Below are 16,592 nucleotides of genomic sequence, written 5' to 3'. Positions count from 1 at the left end.
CGGCAGCAGGCAGACCGAAGTCTGGCCCTGCCCTCCCACTCAGAACAAAGAACCATCTCATCAGATTAAAACATGAAAGCAAACCACGCAGCCTGGAGTGGGAAGGCTGACTTTTTCAACCCGGCTCTGTGTCGGGGTGCTCTCGGACCCCAGGAAAACAGATTGAACTTTGTGAATTTTTAGTTCTCATTTGCAAAGCACACATCATGCCCTAATTCCTACTGTTCCTTGTGGCTCCTACGATTCTCAATGGGAAAAAAAAAAAAAGGCTGTGATTGTGTGTGCTTGTGTATCTATGTAAATAAAAGAATAATATGTAAATGAGCAAACGAGTAAAGACCAATTTTCCATTAAAATGTAGGGTAGGGAGGGTGACTGGGTTCCAAAAGCCAACAAATTAGCCAAAGGAACAGATTTTGATATGTGTGTGTATCTATTTATATTAGCCGCATGTAATTAATAGTTGTGGATTTCAATATTCTTTGATGACTTTCAATATCCTTTGAAATCCCTGGAGAGGAAAATCCCATTAATGTGAACATTGATTCACATCCCCACTTGTGGGGAAGGCATTTGCGCGAGAGGTGTCCCCACTGGGCCCGGGTACACGGTTTCTCTCCAGCAGTGACAGGTAAGGGATCCATCCTGTCCTTCAGTGCAGGTGGGACACGGCAGCCTCATGCTCTCCGCCTTCAGTTACACTACTGGGTTGCTTAAAGCTATGGGGGGGGCGGGGTTTCTTCTCCTGAGGTTTAACACCAGGTCCTGCTTAATAAGAGGCACAAGTTACAGCCCACTCATAGGCAGGCCTGACAGCACCCAGATGAGACCCGGGTTCAGTACTGTTAACGGCCACGTATTAAAACGCAGCACAACAGAAAGGCCGTTTCAAACTCATACGCGGCCTGGCGAGTGCTCTCAAGTGTTTCCCAGCAGAAACCCACCTGCGATTCAGGCAACTGGAAAAGTCATTTGTTTTTCTAAAAAAAGTAGCTTGCTCTTAAAGCCCAGTGGACTGATAACCGTCAGGAATACAGCAGATAATCCAAGAAAAATAACTCCTGCCTACGCCTGAGAACAGGCAATTTTACTCATGTGTTAAAAGGAAATAGTCACCAACCACTGCTGTCCCTGGAACCCTAGGTAGACAGTGGGAAGCTGAGTCAGGGCAGAATATAGTGGGAAGATCACAGTGTCTTTCTTGCCTTTGAAACAAAGATGAAATTTTAAATTTTAAATAAATTTATATATAAAAAAACTGTACACACGTTCCCCCCCCACCCACGGTACACCCATGATCCATATCTTGTTCTAACTTCCTTCCACTGTGTATTTCTTCCAAGCTGTTTTCCAGCTAGATCACGCTGCCTTGTCTCCAGTGAGTTTCATTGCTTATTTTGAGAGTAATGATTTTAAACCCTTTTTGCACAGTCTTCTTTTTAAAACCAATGAAAATCTTCTTCAAACAAAAGCTTTTACACAAGAGAAGTAGCCCTGATCTGCCTGAAGCAGGGAGCGGAGGGGTCAGAGAACCGCCTTGGAGTCTTGGCGTTTTAAATCAATGACTCTGATTTCTAAGAAAGTGGATGGTGGGGCATTCGGTCCTAATGCGAAAGGCACACTGCGTGCACTGTCTGTCTTCCACTCAGAGTTCCTCCCCTTTACATCTCCAAAACTGTGCTGTCCAATACAGGATCCACATATGGTTATTTAAATTTTAACTTTACTTAAAATAAAATTTAAAAATTCAATTCCTCAGGCACACGAGCCCTATTTCAAGGGCTCAAGAGCCGCAGGTGGCTAATGGCTGTTGCATTGAACAACGCGGACAGAGTATCTCCATCACCACAGTTCCACTGGAGAGCACTGCTCTAGACAGAACACCAGCGAATAAGCTAACAGCTACTGCTTCTGCCTCCTGGTTCACGGGCTCCAGGGAAAGTGAGAAGTAGGGTGTGGGGCTTCCCTGGTGGCGCAGTGGTTAAGAATCCGCCTGCCAATGCAGGGGACACGGGTTCGAGCCCTGGCCCGGGAAGATCCCACACGCCGCACAGCAACTCAGCCTGTGCGCCACAACTGCTGAGCCTGCACTCTAGAGCTCGTGAGCCACAACTACTGAAGCCCACGTGCCACAACTACTGAATCCGGCGTGCCTAGAGCCCATGCTCCGCAACAAGAGAAGCCACTGCAATGAGAAGCCCGTGCACCGCAACGAAGAGTAGCCCACTGGGCTTCCCTGGTGGCGCAGTGGTTGAGAGTCCTCCTGCTGATGCAGGGGACGTGGGTTTGTGCCCCGGTCCGGGAAGATCCCACATGCCGCGGAGCGGCTGGGCCCGTGAGCCATGGCCGCTGAACCTGCGTGTCCGGAGCCTGTGCTCCGCAACAGGAGAGACCACAACAGTAAGAGGCCCGCGTACCGCAAAAAAAAAAAAAAAAAAAAAAAGAGTACCCCCGCTCGCCCGCAACTAGAGAAAGCCTGCACGCAGCAACGAAGACCCAACGCAGCCAAAAAATAAAAACAAGTTATAAAGTAAATCTATATAAAAAAAAAGCAGTGGGGTGTGGTCCTCCCTAACTTTACACTGAACAACTTCTGGCAAGGCACTTCCCTTTCAGAGCCTTATTTTCCATAGGCATAGAGATGGGGATAGGCCCACCATCCTGTTTGGATTGTCAAAGGAGACAATTTAAGGGAAAACGCTTTAAAAGATACTGTAGACGTGCACGGTGTTTTACCGTATACATATCTATGGTCCTTTTTTTTTTTTTTTTTTTTTAACACCTCTACAATACTGACGGTTTCGGTTCTGGAAAAGGGTCAGATGCCCAATGGTCTCTTGGCATGAGTAGAAAACAGAACAGGAGCTCTGGAGCTCTGCCCGGGCTCTGCTTCCAAGTCTTTTCAGGCTGCTGCTGGCTGCCTCCTCGGTGCAGGGCACAGGGAGAGATGTAACTGGAACACAAGCTCTCAAAGCAGGGGAACTGTGGCCTGTTTGGTTCACTGAACGCTGAGAACGGTGCCTAATACACAGTAAGGGCACAGTAAATATTTGCTGAACAAACGAAAGTGACCATCTTGCCGTAAAAACTCTAGAATTAGAAAAAATTCAAACCCATCTTCTCAGACTCTAGACCCAAAGGCGATACTTCTGCAGACAAAGTCACCATAGGGCGAGCGTTGACCAGATGCCATGAGCTTCCTGCCACTTTCGAGAGGAGGACAAATACCACTGGAGAGTGCTCGGGGCAGAAGGATCAGCGGTGCTGATCTCCCGGAGCCAGAGAGGGAAGGAAGGACGCAATTCTGGAGACCAGGGTGCTGGATGGGGCTCTGCCGGCTTCTGCCATGTGGCCAAGGGCGAGCCGTGCTCTCAAGCTCTCCTCTGAAGAATGAGGAGTCATGGCAGATGCCGTCCCAGCCCCCTTCCAGGCGTTTAAAACCCTGTGCTTCGACAACACAGCTTCAAAGACGCCAACGACGGGTCAGCTCAGACCTAAGTCCAAGTCATGCCTCTGTCACTTAAGAGCTGTGTGGCCATGAGCAAGGTGTCTGACCTCTCTGAGCCTCATTTTCCCAATCATAAAATGGGAAAAACAACACCTACAGCCGGGGAAATTCTTTTTCACCACGGATCGGCAAGCTTCTTCTGTAAAGAGCCAGAGAGTAAGTACTGTAGGCTTTGCAGGCCATCCGAGCTCTGTCCCAACTACTCAACTCTGCTGATGGCGCACCACAGCAGCCGCAGACGACAGGGAAAAGGACGGGCGCAGCTGTGTTCTAAATAAAACTTTATTAGCACACACAGGGGGCAGAGCAGATCTGGCCACAGGCTGTAGTTTGCCAACCCCTGATTCTGAAGATCAAGTGGGAAAAGCAGAGTGGTCATTCTAGTTTGACTCATAATGCCAACCTGGCAATGGTATAAGGTACATGAAGAGTCTGCATGTAACAAGTGCTCACTAATGGAAGTTTATTACTAATATTAATGCCACAAACACTGCAGTGTGAATCCTGGTTTTCTAAGTGTGAGAGCACTGCCCGTCCTCATCCGTCAGGCCTCCTTCCGCTTCGGGTCTTTGAAACGTAACAACAGACAAATTTAATAACCTACAAGATCTACCCCGGAGGAAACCAAGACATTTTCAGGAATTTGATTTGTATTTTGAGCACCTATTGTGTGGTGGTCCTTGTGTTTGGTGTCACGAGTACTATTCATTCTTTTGTTTTTAAATACGACTTTTAAAGCTTACACTCCATTTACAGTTATTACAAAATATTTGGCTGTATTCCCCGTGTTATACAATACATCCCTGTAGCCTATCTTACACCCCATAGTTTGTACCTCCCAATGCTGTGAAAAAGTACTTTCTGTGATGATGGAAATGTCTCTTATGTCTGCTGTCCAATACGTGGCCACTAGCCGCATGGGACTCATAGCCCTTGAGATGTGACTCGTGTTACCGAGAAACTGAATTTTTACTTTAAATTATTTTAAACAAACCGCTCCAAGTGGCTAGTGGCGACCGCATGGGACAGTGCAGCTTTAGATGTCCTCGTTTATCCTTGTCTTACATTGTTTTCCATTTGTGAACTGTCTCAGAATCCGTGTGGAAGATGAGGCCTAAAAGGATTTAAAACCACAACAAAAAATGAGTCTTAGCAAGAGCTGTGACGCAGTTTACCAACGAGAAGTCATACATTCGTTCAGACAGGCAAATACCACCCGAGTTCCACCCTAGTCTAAGGGACACAGGAATAGCTCCCCCGCCTCCCCCGAGGAGACGACCGTCTGGGCAGATGCTAAGACGTGCGCGTCAGCAGCTGAGCTTCCAGGTGAACCGTGAGGGGCGGGCGACCAGTAACTGTCTCGGGAAGTCAGAGGAGGAGAGCCGGAGGTTAGCGGGGAAGGAGGGAGGGAGGAATCACGGCGTCTGAACCGGGCTAAGTCAATTTTACAGGTGGAAAAATCAATGCGGTTAATCGACTTTGCTGGATTCAAGAGTGACTCAGGATTCCTGACATGAGGGGTCATCACCCTAACTTCCTGCTCATGACAAAAACTCACGACGGCTGGAACGCTGGGAGCACGTCAAGGCTGCGAGGCAGTGGGATTCCACATCAGACAAGAACGTTCCAAGAGACAAGGCACCGCAGCTGATTTTATTCTCAAAGAGTAAAGCTGTCATTGCCGGCACTAAGTGCACCATGGCGAAGACAGGAGCCCGCCGCCCGTAAGAATTATCCAGCCATGAAGAAAGCGTGTGGGGCGCGAATGACTACTCCGTGAGATAATTACAGGCGTTCTCCGCAGTCAACCTTTACAAATATTTTGATCTTGGGCAACAACAAAATATCATAGAAATCAGAGCCTTTCCTTATGTGGATGTGGGAAACGGTCCATCGACATCAACTCTGGGGGGAACCAAAGCGTTCATTTCACATAAACTACCTGCAGGGGCAAAGCCAGCCAGTGGTGCACCGTGTGGCAGGAACCAGCAGCCACTGGCGACCTCTCCAAAGCATGGTGGCCAGGGTCCGGTCCATCCTCGGTGATCCAGAGATGAAGCGTGGGGGGCAGACTCTCCGGGTTGAAGGGAGGGGAGGGGGAGGCATGTGCACGTGTGTTTCTCTGGGTTGAAAGCGGGGGGAGGCATGTGCACGTGTGTGGTACAGGCTTGTGCTCCTGCCTCAACCACAAGGGGATGCTCCCCCTCTCGAGAGAGGATGCTGTGAGAAACTGCTCTGACGGAAGGGCGAGCTAGCTGCCTTTGGGAGTGGTGGCCACTGCAGCCCCCAGGGGCTGGTAAGAAGAACAGGGTCTCTGCCCACCCTGCTTACAGGACCCTCAGGCGGACAAGCTCATGACAACAGGCTGTCCCGTCACGGGGCTCCTTTCTGCATTTCCCATAATGATCCCAAGTTCAAACACAGGTCAGAGAAGGCAGTGTGTTAATTAACATCAAAGGTCTCCACCTCAGAATAAAAGCAGAGCATCTGACCAGCTGGGATGATCGCTCACCACACCCCTCACAGGGTCACTTAAGAAAGGTAAAAAAGCCCGTTTTTACTTCCCTACCTGTTTAAAATAAAGCCCATGGACCTCACAGAGCTGTGGGGTCATGGACGGAAACTATAATGGGAGATGAAAAGAGCCTCCAAGGATGAGGAAGGTGCCGAGAAGCGAGACTTGGCATTGCGAGGTCCGCCTTCAGATGAAAGGCACCTGGACAGGTAAGCCCCACCCACCCTCAACAGCGTTCTGAATCAGTAAGATGACAAGAGCTGAGCTCTCAGCTTAGGTACCATTTTAGCTTTAAACGGAGGTCTTATGTTCACTTTAACCCATCCAGGCCTGGCTGCGAAGGCTGACTGGGTCAGAATGGAGGCAATTCAATCAGCAGACGCACCTGCCACCCTCCGTGAGGTTCCAGTAAGTTAATTCAGGGAAGCACTTGGCAGTGCCCACAGAGAACCCACAGGCGTGGTGGCCCTTGTGTGCAAGGCACTGTTTTGAAGGCTCTGGTCTAGCCTGCCCTGGGCTCCCTGTGACTTTCTTTTTGCTATTTTGAAAAAGTTGCGGCTATATATATACAACCTAGCATTTCCCTTCAAAGCTATTTTTTAGGTGTACAGTTCAGTGGCATCAAGTACAGTCACATTGCGGTGCAACCACCAGCACCAGGCTTCTCTAGGACTTTTTCATCTTTCCAAACTGAGATTCCATATCCCCTGAACACTAACTCCCCACTTCCCTCTACCCAGCCCCTGGCAGCCACCATTCTCTTTTCCATCTCCATGGATTGACTGCTCTTAGGTGCTTCCCAGAATTGGAATCATATAGTATTTGTCCTGGCTTTTACTTCACTTAGTATAATGCCTTTAAGGTTCATCCACGTCGTAGCAGGTGTCAGACTGTCCTTCCTTCTAAAGGCTGAATAATATTCCATCGCATAGATCGACCACATTGGGTTTATCCATTCACATGTCAATGGCCATCAGGTTGTTTCTACCTTTTGGCTATTGTGAATAACGCTGTTATGAACACGGATGCAGATCGACCACATTGGGTTTATCCATTCACATGTCAATGGCCATCAGGTTGTTTCTACCTTTTGGCTATTGTGAATAACGCTGTTATGAACACGGATGCATGAGTTATCTGTTTTGAGTTCTTTCTTTCAAATCTTTTGAGTAGATACCTAAGAGTGGAACTCCTGGATCACACGGTAATTCTGTACTGACTTTTTTGAGGAATCCCTACGTTTTTCTCTCAGTGATACCCAGAGCTGGTAGGATGATAAGAAAAATATTCTATTCACTTTTGTTCTATGATGGTTCACTGGTGCTTCTTTATGTCAAGATGTTCCACTTTTGGGGGCGGATACAAACGATCTTCTCACCCATTCAGTCATCTCCACTCCGCTTCAAGCTCGGTCATGGTGAGACAGAACCACTCCGCCAGGGAAGCTCATCGCAGCCTGCAAGACTGCCACAGCCCCGGAAGAGGAGCCTCCTTTCCGCTCTGCATGCACACCCGATCCCTCGTGGACACCGTCCCGTCTCTCCTCCCCACAGAAGCCCCCAGCATCCTGAGGCTGCACCTGCACCCTGGGGAGCCTCAAACCATCTCTGCCCCCTGGGCCTCACTCTCCAAACCACGCTCCCCTCTGGCACCCTCCACCCCCGCCCTCTCATTCTTTCTTCAAATCTCTGGTGGCTTCTCCAGCTTCCTTTGCTGGCTCTTGCTCTGCCATAAGCCATGATTATAGAAAGGTGCCCCCCAAAGTGTATTCAACAAGATTCTGTCCCTGGCTCTTTTTTTTTTTTTTTTTTTTTTGCGGTACGTGGGCCTCTCCCTGTTGTGGCCTCTCCCGTTGCGGAGCACAGGCTCCGGACGCGCAGGCTCAGCGGCCATGGCTCACGGGCCCAGCCGTTGCGCGGCATGTGGGATCTTCCCGGACCGGGGCACAAACCCGCGTCCCCTGCATCGGCAGGTGGACTCTCAACCACTGCGCCACCAGGGAAGCCCTCCATGGCTCTCTTTTGTCTCAACATTCTCTTCCTTAAAGATCTGATTCTTCTTGTGGATAATTTCCCCATCTACACCACTGTGTCTGATTTCTTTCCCAAGTCGGAGACTGGCGTTTCCAACTGCCTGTATGGCTTCATTACTGACCCCTCGAAATTGATGTGCAAGCCCCTCTTCCCTCCACTTTACTTGCTTTTTCCCTTTTCTTCTTCCATGTTGCTCTTAATTTCACGACCATCCTCCCAGTCAGCCAGGCTCAAAGCTCCAGGGACTTCCCCTTAGCTTCCCCTTTGTCCCACGAGCCCTGAGACTTGGTGAATTTCCACATGGGGGTCTTTCCAGCCCTCTTGCCTGAACTTCTGCTCTCCTACCAAGCGACGACGCTACCTCAAGGTTCTTCTAAAAAAAGAAACCCAGCTGATCCTTCTTCGAAGCTGTGTGCCCACAGCCAACGCCGAGTGCCTCCTTGCATGCCCCTCCTTGGGTCCCAGCTCCCCGCCAGCTGTCAGCCGAGTTCCGTCCCCGGCAGAACCCACCAAGACGCACTGTTCCAGGGCAGGTCTGCATCCGTCTCTGGGGAACAACTTGGCCAGTTTGTCCTCAGCACCTGTCAGTCATTTCAGGGCTGGAATCTGGGGTTCCTGCCCAAAGACCAAAGACCTTTAGTGGCTTTCTCTGAATGCATTTGAACAGCTGAGTAAAACGTCCTTGCTTTCAAAAGGAAAAGCGTTCTGCATGTTTTCAGAAGTCACCGAACCTGTTCTGTTTCCTTGTTTTTGAAGAAACAGGGCAACTTGGGCTTGGGCTAGAACGAAAGGGTCCAGCCTCTTCTCAGGTGTGTTGACCTACGAGCACGCACCATTTGGACAGGGGCAGGTGTGTTTACTCAGCTGGGGTCCGGTCGAATCATTTGGGAAAACTTCCTGGTAATTTTTCTGCCCTATGATTTGCCACTGCTGATGGAAGTATATGACAACCTAACTTAGGCCTGCAAAGAAAGGCATGGTGGCTGTGATATTTAAGCCCCAAATCTGGGGGGCCTTGAGGTGCATTGTAAACTTTAGACTTCTTTCTATTAACAATAATTAAAAACATTATTACTGAATAAAGTCTGGAGTTTAGTGGATAATAATGTAGTGTTAAGAGAGAAAGGACAGGTCCAAAGCGGAGTTACTTGGGCTAAAACCAAGACCTAATACCTAACCTAACTGCAGTTACAACCTCCCCCAGGAATGTAATCCTCGCCAGTCAGTCAGGAATTTTCCGGTCAGCACCAATGAGGTCATCTGGCACGTGGGCTCTCTCAATCCCCAAACGAAGATGAGGTCACCTGCCACACAGACCCCTTCTGTCCCCCAGGTAGGTTACCTACGTCCGAAATAATGTTTTTTATTCCTTGTTTTGCCTTTCATGACCGTTCCCCTCCTGGAGCTCCTCGGAGCTCCTCTCTACTAGCTAGATGGAAGGCTGCCCGTTCATGAATCGTCTAATAAAGCCAATCAGACCTTTAAAATTTACTCACTCAAATTTCGCTTTTTAATAGAACCAACACTGGTTCCTTAGTTTTGACGAACGTGCCCAGTGATATAAGAAGTTGACGTCAGTAGGAGGGTAGGGGAGAGGAGTGTGCAGACATTCTATTCTCATGGCAACTTTTCTCTGAATCTAAGATTTCGATTTATAGAAGTTTACATTAAAAAAGGGTCTGGGGACTTCCCTGGTGGTCCAGTGGGTAAGACTCCACGCTCCCAATGCAGGGGGCCCGGGTTCGATCCCTGGTCGGGGAACTAGACGCTGCATGCCGCAACTAAGAGTCCACACGCTGCAACTAAGATCTGGGGCAGCCAAAATGAATGAACGAGTGAATGGGTAAGTATTAAACAATTTTAAAAATGGATAAAAAAATATTAAAAACAAAAAATGGTCCGTCTTCCCCACCTTTTTCTGTGTGGGACAGGACATCGAGCCCTTTACAGACACTGTCCCATCTAGTTGGTATGATGGCCCTGTGAAGTAGAGACTGCACCCCACACCTTACGGGTGAGGAAACGAGGCCGTGCAAGGCCACGGACAGCTGGATGTGGACCTCAGGTGGCGTGATGGAGGACGCAGGCACAGCCATCCCACGCCACGTGAGCCAGGCCACATCTCCCATCTCAGAGTATCAATACACACACACACACACACACACACACACACACACACACGAGTCTGTCAGTCAATGAACCGGAGCAAACTCCTTTCTTAATAAACTCCATGTGATCCATTCTTCTCATTGAACATATTTGCTCATGGCTTGCCTCTTCTGTGTGGGCATGAATGGCCCACGTGTCCTCCAAGACAGAACTGGCCAGTGACGCCCTCTGCCCACACTGGACGTGGCCCACTCATCCACGAGAGGGCCTGGCCTTCCTTGCCCCACAAGCCTGCCTCCTCCTCTGAGACCGCAAGTCCCAAGCAGGCGAAGCCTGACACTCACCAGCTCACTCCCCCACCCACCCACCCGGCTCACCCATGCCCTCATTCATTCACTCATTCAGTCACTGCTCATAGAAGAAACCAGAGTTATGTGCCAAATGCAAACCAAGGAATCAGAGAATCTCCAGTGTGTCACAGGCAGTCTACAACAGTTGTTTCAGAAAAGTCGTTCATCACGGTCATCTCAAGAAGCAATTTAAAATGCAAATTTCTGGGTCTGACCCCAATGTTCTAGTTAAGGAGGGCCAGGTGGGGCCTGGCAGTCTGTATTTTTTCAAAACTTCCCTGGCCCATCAACCTCAGGTGACCCTGATGCCCTGCCAGCTTTGGGGTTTCGCCCAATAGATAAGTACCTTCTGGAAATGGGCAACCTCAGCTCAAGAAACCCCGAGGCAGAGGCGCTCATTACCTCATAGGGCAGCCTCTCATCACCAAGCCGCACTTACTGTGAGGAAACCCTTTTCTATACTCGGACACAAGGCGCCTCTTTGGAAATTCGCTCCTTTGTTTAAATTTTGTCCTCTGGTACAATGAAGAGGATGCCGACGCCCCTCTTTCATACAACCAGCCTGAGAAGGGCCGTCCTAGTTTCCAAAATCTTCTCCCTCTTAGGCCAAATGCCCATACTTCCAACAACTTTTAAAAAATGGAATGCATTCTACTATTATCCCATTTCAAACGTGAAACTCCGAACTGGGTACGGTATTCTGACGGAGCTCAGAGCCTTCAAGTTTCAAGGAGCAATCCTTTCCCATGCTCTGGTCTCCTTCTAACGAGGCAGAGTCTACAGAAGAGGTTCTTGACCTTGGCTGCACGTTGGAATAATCACCTGGGAAGCTTTAGGAACTACTGATGCTTAGGGCCCACCTCTCAAGAGATTCTGATACAACCGTCTGGGGCTCTGCCTGGTTATCAAGATTTTTTTTTTTTAAAGGTTCCAGGTGATCTTAATGGGCAGCCAATATGGAGAGCTACAGATCCGACAGACGTTGATCTCTCTGTTATTCTATTGGCTCACACTGAACTCATTCACACTCAACCTTTTGCCCTGAGTCCCTGCCGAGCCAGGCCTTCCTCATCATGCCCTTGAGGAACTGATTAGCTGACCTTAATGGCAGGCTTTTACAACGACTCCCAATAACTGACTCTCATCAGTTTGGTGTGGGTCCACTGTTGTAAGGCTACTGAAGGTCAAGTCAACTGAGCTGCGTATGGACGATCTGCTCTCTCTTTAGCTTTGAGCTTCTGGTATCTTCACGGAAAACATGAATAAAATTGTAGATCTCTGAACGATACTCTACTGAAAATTCTATGGGAAATAAATGACAGCCGGTGCTTTTTAAGCCACTGGATATCTTTTCACAGATAAGGGCTAAAGATTTATGGTCACAGATAAGTCCAAGAGCATGGCGTCATTCCTAGAATGAAATGTTTCATACAGCTCTCCCAAGTTCTCTGGTGGCAGCGCTAGGTAGTCAGACACGAGCAGGTCCCTGCCCCGTCCTGGATGGGGATCACCTTTCCCTCCCCCATCTGGACACTGGTGATCAGAACATGCCCAGAGGTCCTCCCTCTCGTGGTCAAGGACCACCGCTAAGTTTCCAGCCGTATCAGGACCAAGCAAGATAGAACTGCCAGAACAGGTTGGTGCAGGCGCACCAAGACCCAAAAGGTGACTCAGAGTAACAGGGCGGGGTTCGTTATGCTGTAATTATAATAAATTAGCATTGCAGTTTTTGTTCCTCCCCCCGCCCTCCCCACCGTGTTTCACTTCGGTGCTTATGGGTAAGCACCTGCGCACTAAGGGAGAAGTAATATAACCTAAAGCTGTCCATCAACTTGTCAGTCAGATGGCGCAGGACACAGGGAGGGACCACTGCTCTAAAACACCCAACCCTACCCCCACTGTGGGACTGCTTCTGGTTTCCAGACAGCCCGCTCTTGTCCTTTCTCAGGAGCATACTTTTGCTTTAACAAAACTCTTGCTACTTAAAACTGCTCTATGCCTCTCGTCTGAATTCTTTCCCTTGAGAGGACAAGAACCAAGGAAACGGCTGTTCTGCCAGTGACAGCAGCAGCTAGCGCAAGCCCCTGTGCTGGGCTGCCGGGGTGCTGCCGGCGGAGGACATCTCCTGTGTGTGACCGCCCCAGCCCCAGTCTTATTCATTTATTTTATTTTAAAAAATTTACTTGTTTATTTATTTTTGGCTGCACTGGGTCTGCGTTGCTGCGCGCGGGCTTTCTCTAGTTGTGGGGGCTACTCTTCGTTGCGGTGCGTGGGCTTCTCATTGCGACGGCTTCTCTTGTTGCGGAGCACAGGCTCTAGGCGTGCGGGCTTCAGCAGCCGTGGCACGTGGGCTCAGCAGCTGTGGCACACGGGCCCTAGAGCGCAGGCTCAGTAGTCGTGGCACGTGGGCTTAGTTGCTCCGCGCCATGTGGGATCTTCCCGGACCAGGGCTCGAACCCGTGTCCCCTGCATTGGCAGGCGGATTCTTAACCACTACGCCACCCGGGAAGCCCTCCCCAACCTTATTTAAATCAACTGCCATGTGGACCAAAACTGCTCTAGTGATACCATCTCAAGATGCTCTGAGCCTATAGGAAGACGATATTAATACACATCTCACTGGCCAGAAAATGAACTGTTAATTGGTTTCTCCAGAGCCGGAAGGCCTTTGGCCCCATTATGAAAGCATCAACTTTGTATGAATGAGGAGACGATATGGCAGAACACAATCGAAAGGCTTCCAGTAAATTTGGGGAAGGTAACGTTAGATTTCGTAGAATATTTTTTTTTAATTTCAAAAAGTGGTATTTCTCTTGCATTCATAGCACAGACTCTAAACTGGCATTTTCAGTCTTTCCCCATCTTCAGTGAAGCTGATTTTCTACCTGCTCTTTCTCCATCCTGGCTGTGCTCCCCTCCCGGGGGCATCTGAGTGAAGTCTCCTACTTCCTTCTATCACAGCAAAGAGAGCTGCACTTGAATTATCTCCAGGTATAAAAAACATACAAAGTCAGACGTCTGAGCACATCTGCTTCCCAACACAGGGAGCAGCTCTGCGAACCTGTTAACTGGTGCCTGAATCCCGTGCTTGGAATCACCTGGGGCAGGACTACCTCGTCCAGGGCTCCTGCAGGCCCTAACAGTCACTGAACACCCACGAGACCACTCTGAACCAAACTCACCTGTAGTGAGGATGGATACAGTAAACAGTGGGTTCCATTTCCACCCGAAACATAGCAGAAAATGTCTGCTATCATCTCCTGGCATTTTTCAAATGTGTGTTTAGTAGATAGACAACTCCTCATGTTTCTACACACGTCTTTTAAAAAAAACCCCATAGGAATTTTCTATAGGGGACTTCCCTGGTGGCGCAGTGGATGAGACGCCGTGCCCCCAATGCAGGGGGCCTGGGTTCAATCCCTGGTCAGGCAACTAGATCCCACACTCTTAATGCCACAACTAAGAGTTCGCATGCCACAACTAAGGAGCCCGCCTGCTGCAACTAAGGAGCCGGCGAGCCACAACTAAGGAGCCCTGGAGCCGAACTAAGAAGCCCGCGTGCTGCAACTAAGGAGCCCACGAGCTGCAACTAAGGCCCAGCGCAACCAAATAAATAAATAATTTTTAGAAAAAGAATTTTCTATAAAAGACTCCACTTTAGGCCAAGGGTACATGAGACTTTGCATTCTATAGTACAGACAATTTTTCCTGAACTTTTGCACTCACATATCAATCTTTTATATGGTATTTAATAAACAGATGTAACATTATTTTTAGCCAGCCTGCTCTTCCTGGATACTTAGGTCAGTTCCAATCTTTTAATTGTGCCACAGCTCTCTTTGCCATTTGTCATTTCACATATTAGAATGTACCCTTAAGATAAATTCCTAGCAGTGGGATTCAAGGTAAAAGTGTATATGTGTGTGTGTGGCGTATGGGGCTCTTATTTTTCTTTATAAACACCATGAAATATAATACTGAAAGCTACGTGAGACGTATAATACTTAAATGACTATAAAACAAGCACCAGTAAAATGTTACCAACACCCCTACAAGTCCCTCTGTTGCCTCTACCCTTTATAACCCTCATCATCCTTCCAGAAGAAATTACTGTATTCTGTGGTATTCATTTAATTATCATCAGAAAACATGCACTTTGAAGAACCGTAACCAAAGGGAAAAAGAATCCAGGATGAGCTCTAACACGTGTAGCTTTAACAGGAAATCACTGGAAGCCTGGCTTGTCTGAAGCCAGCTTCTCGCTTTATCTTAGCTCACGGGTGCTGCTTATAAGGAACGACATAAAAATAACGTGAGAAACAGAAAGAAAGAGTTGGTGGTGGGAGAAAGAACATGGGATTGTACTCACCACAGGGCGAGTCGTTGCTCAATTTCCTTGAGAAAATTTGTATGAAATTTGTGCAAAGGTTCAAAATTCGGGAAAATGAGACTTTTCAAGGTTTCGGGCATGGAGTCCTCTTTGCTTACTGTGCTCTGAAACCACTGGGAATAAAAAGAGGACACTCTTAGAGGCGTTAAGGTGAAGGATGAAGGTCTGCAACTCTTCAGACGTAACGCTGCAGCCCACCACGCGTGGAGGCTAAAGGGCTTTCCTGCCGCGTCTGTAGAATTTCAAGAGCACCAAGGGCTTTCAAGCTTTACTGCTTTCCCTCCTTTCATTAGGTGGGGTAAGAAGTACCCATCTCTTCGTTACCGCTTCCTGAAGTTTGTTACCAATTGACTGTGGAAGTCGGGACAAATCTCTGAAGTGGGCAGATACTGAAATCAAAACTTCCATTACGGCCAGCTCACTCGGTCATCGCCGAGTTATACCACTTCACGCCCTCTGGTTTAGTCCTTGAGAAACTTCCATCTCTGCTCCTTCGCTGAAACGCAGAGCAGGAAGATGGCTGAACCAGAGAGGTGAAGCCTCTGCCTTCACACACATGACTCATCTCGCTGACCTGAAGTCCAGGTGGGTCCCACAATGACTGCTGAGCACCTGCCCAGGTCACCACGGCTGCCCTAGAGGCACAGAAACCCAACGATTCCAACTGACCTCCAGTGGGCTAGGCTCCTTCCCAGAATCCAGGATCGTGAAGCCATCTGCCATGCTTTGAATTTGTTTCCAAGACTGAACAGGACTGATTAATAAAAGGCAGCCTTTTGGGTAGATTTTGCTGACATGGCTCAATTTATTGGCAAAGCTAAAACAAGGCTTCTACTTCGCCTCTGAGGTCTCCACCAAGCAAACATAAAGGGCAAAACATGAAGTGTTCTCCATCGGTGCAGGCAGACAGTAAAACGTTTCATTTTAAATTTCTCCACTTTAGAAACTTCCCTCCTTTGCACTTAAAGATCACAGTTATAAAAGCTTTTTAGAGCATATTCCAAATTAAACATACTATTACTGCCTAATTGCTACAACCCAGAACCAAAATTCTTTTAATTGGAGTCAGAGAACCCAACGTTTAATTAGATCCAGCTTGTCTCCTAAAGCTGAGTACAGGCAAGATAAATTATGTCATCTAAGGCTTTAGGGGAAACGCTACACATACCGAAGTGATGACTTCGAGATCCTTCAGATACGTTCTCTCAGTGGTGGAGACTTCCTTAGCGATGAAGTACGCTTTGTCAGTCGGAAATCTCTGCAAAATCCATTAAAAGAAAGAAGACATAATCATTTGAGCCTACAGTCTCTAAGCATGTCCTGATTATAAGCAAGTCCTAACTACAGTGATACGCTGCTAACTTACGATCTTTGGTTGACTGGTATCAAGGCTAAATAAACTCTCATCTATTCTCCTTTTTTGGTGTGAGAGGAACTAGGATAGAAAATGGATTTCTATGATGAGAAAACTGCCTAGGAATGTTTCCTTCCATGTAAATACCACCCGCAGTGAAAGGCCTCGAATGAGTGTGTTAGCTGCCACTGAGGACTATTCATTCAATACTGGGCACCTGAAAAGCTAATTAATTAGGATAATGGAGTGGTGCAGGCTTCAAGGAAATGAATGAAACAGAAAGCACAGCAGCCTTTGTCCTGGGCGTCGTGGGCTGGTGCTATTGACTTTCAG

General features: G+C 48.3%; 1 protein-coding gene across 1 annotated transcript in view; it reads right to left on the bottom strand.

The window, feature by feature from the left end:
* The window catches only part of FARP1 (FERM, ARH/RhoGEF and pleckstrin domain protein 1), a 297,961-nt gene that overhangs the window by 30,412 nt on the left and 250,957 nt on the right, over window positions 1-16,592 (bottom strand). Inside the window, exons 15-16 of the mRNA XM_059995749.1 lie at window positions 16,074-16,163; window positions 14,885-15,018 (exon numbers count right to left, since the gene is read on the bottom strand). Coding sequence (XP_059851732.1) covers window positions 14,885-15,018; window positions 16,074-16,163 — 224 coding nt within the window. The remainder of the gene's footprint in view (window positions 1-14,884; window positions 15,019-16,073; window positions 16,164-16,592) is intronic.

This window comes from Delphinus delphis, chromosome 18 (genome assembly GCF_949987515.2).
Source record: "Delphinus delphis chromosome 18, mDelDel1.2, whole genome shotgun sequence".
Taxonomy (NCBI): domain Eukaryota; kingdom Metazoa; phylum Chordata; class Mammalia; order Artiodactyla; family Delphinidae; genus Delphinus; species Delphinus delphis.
This window is presented reverse-complemented; position numbering and strand designations above follow the sequence as displayed.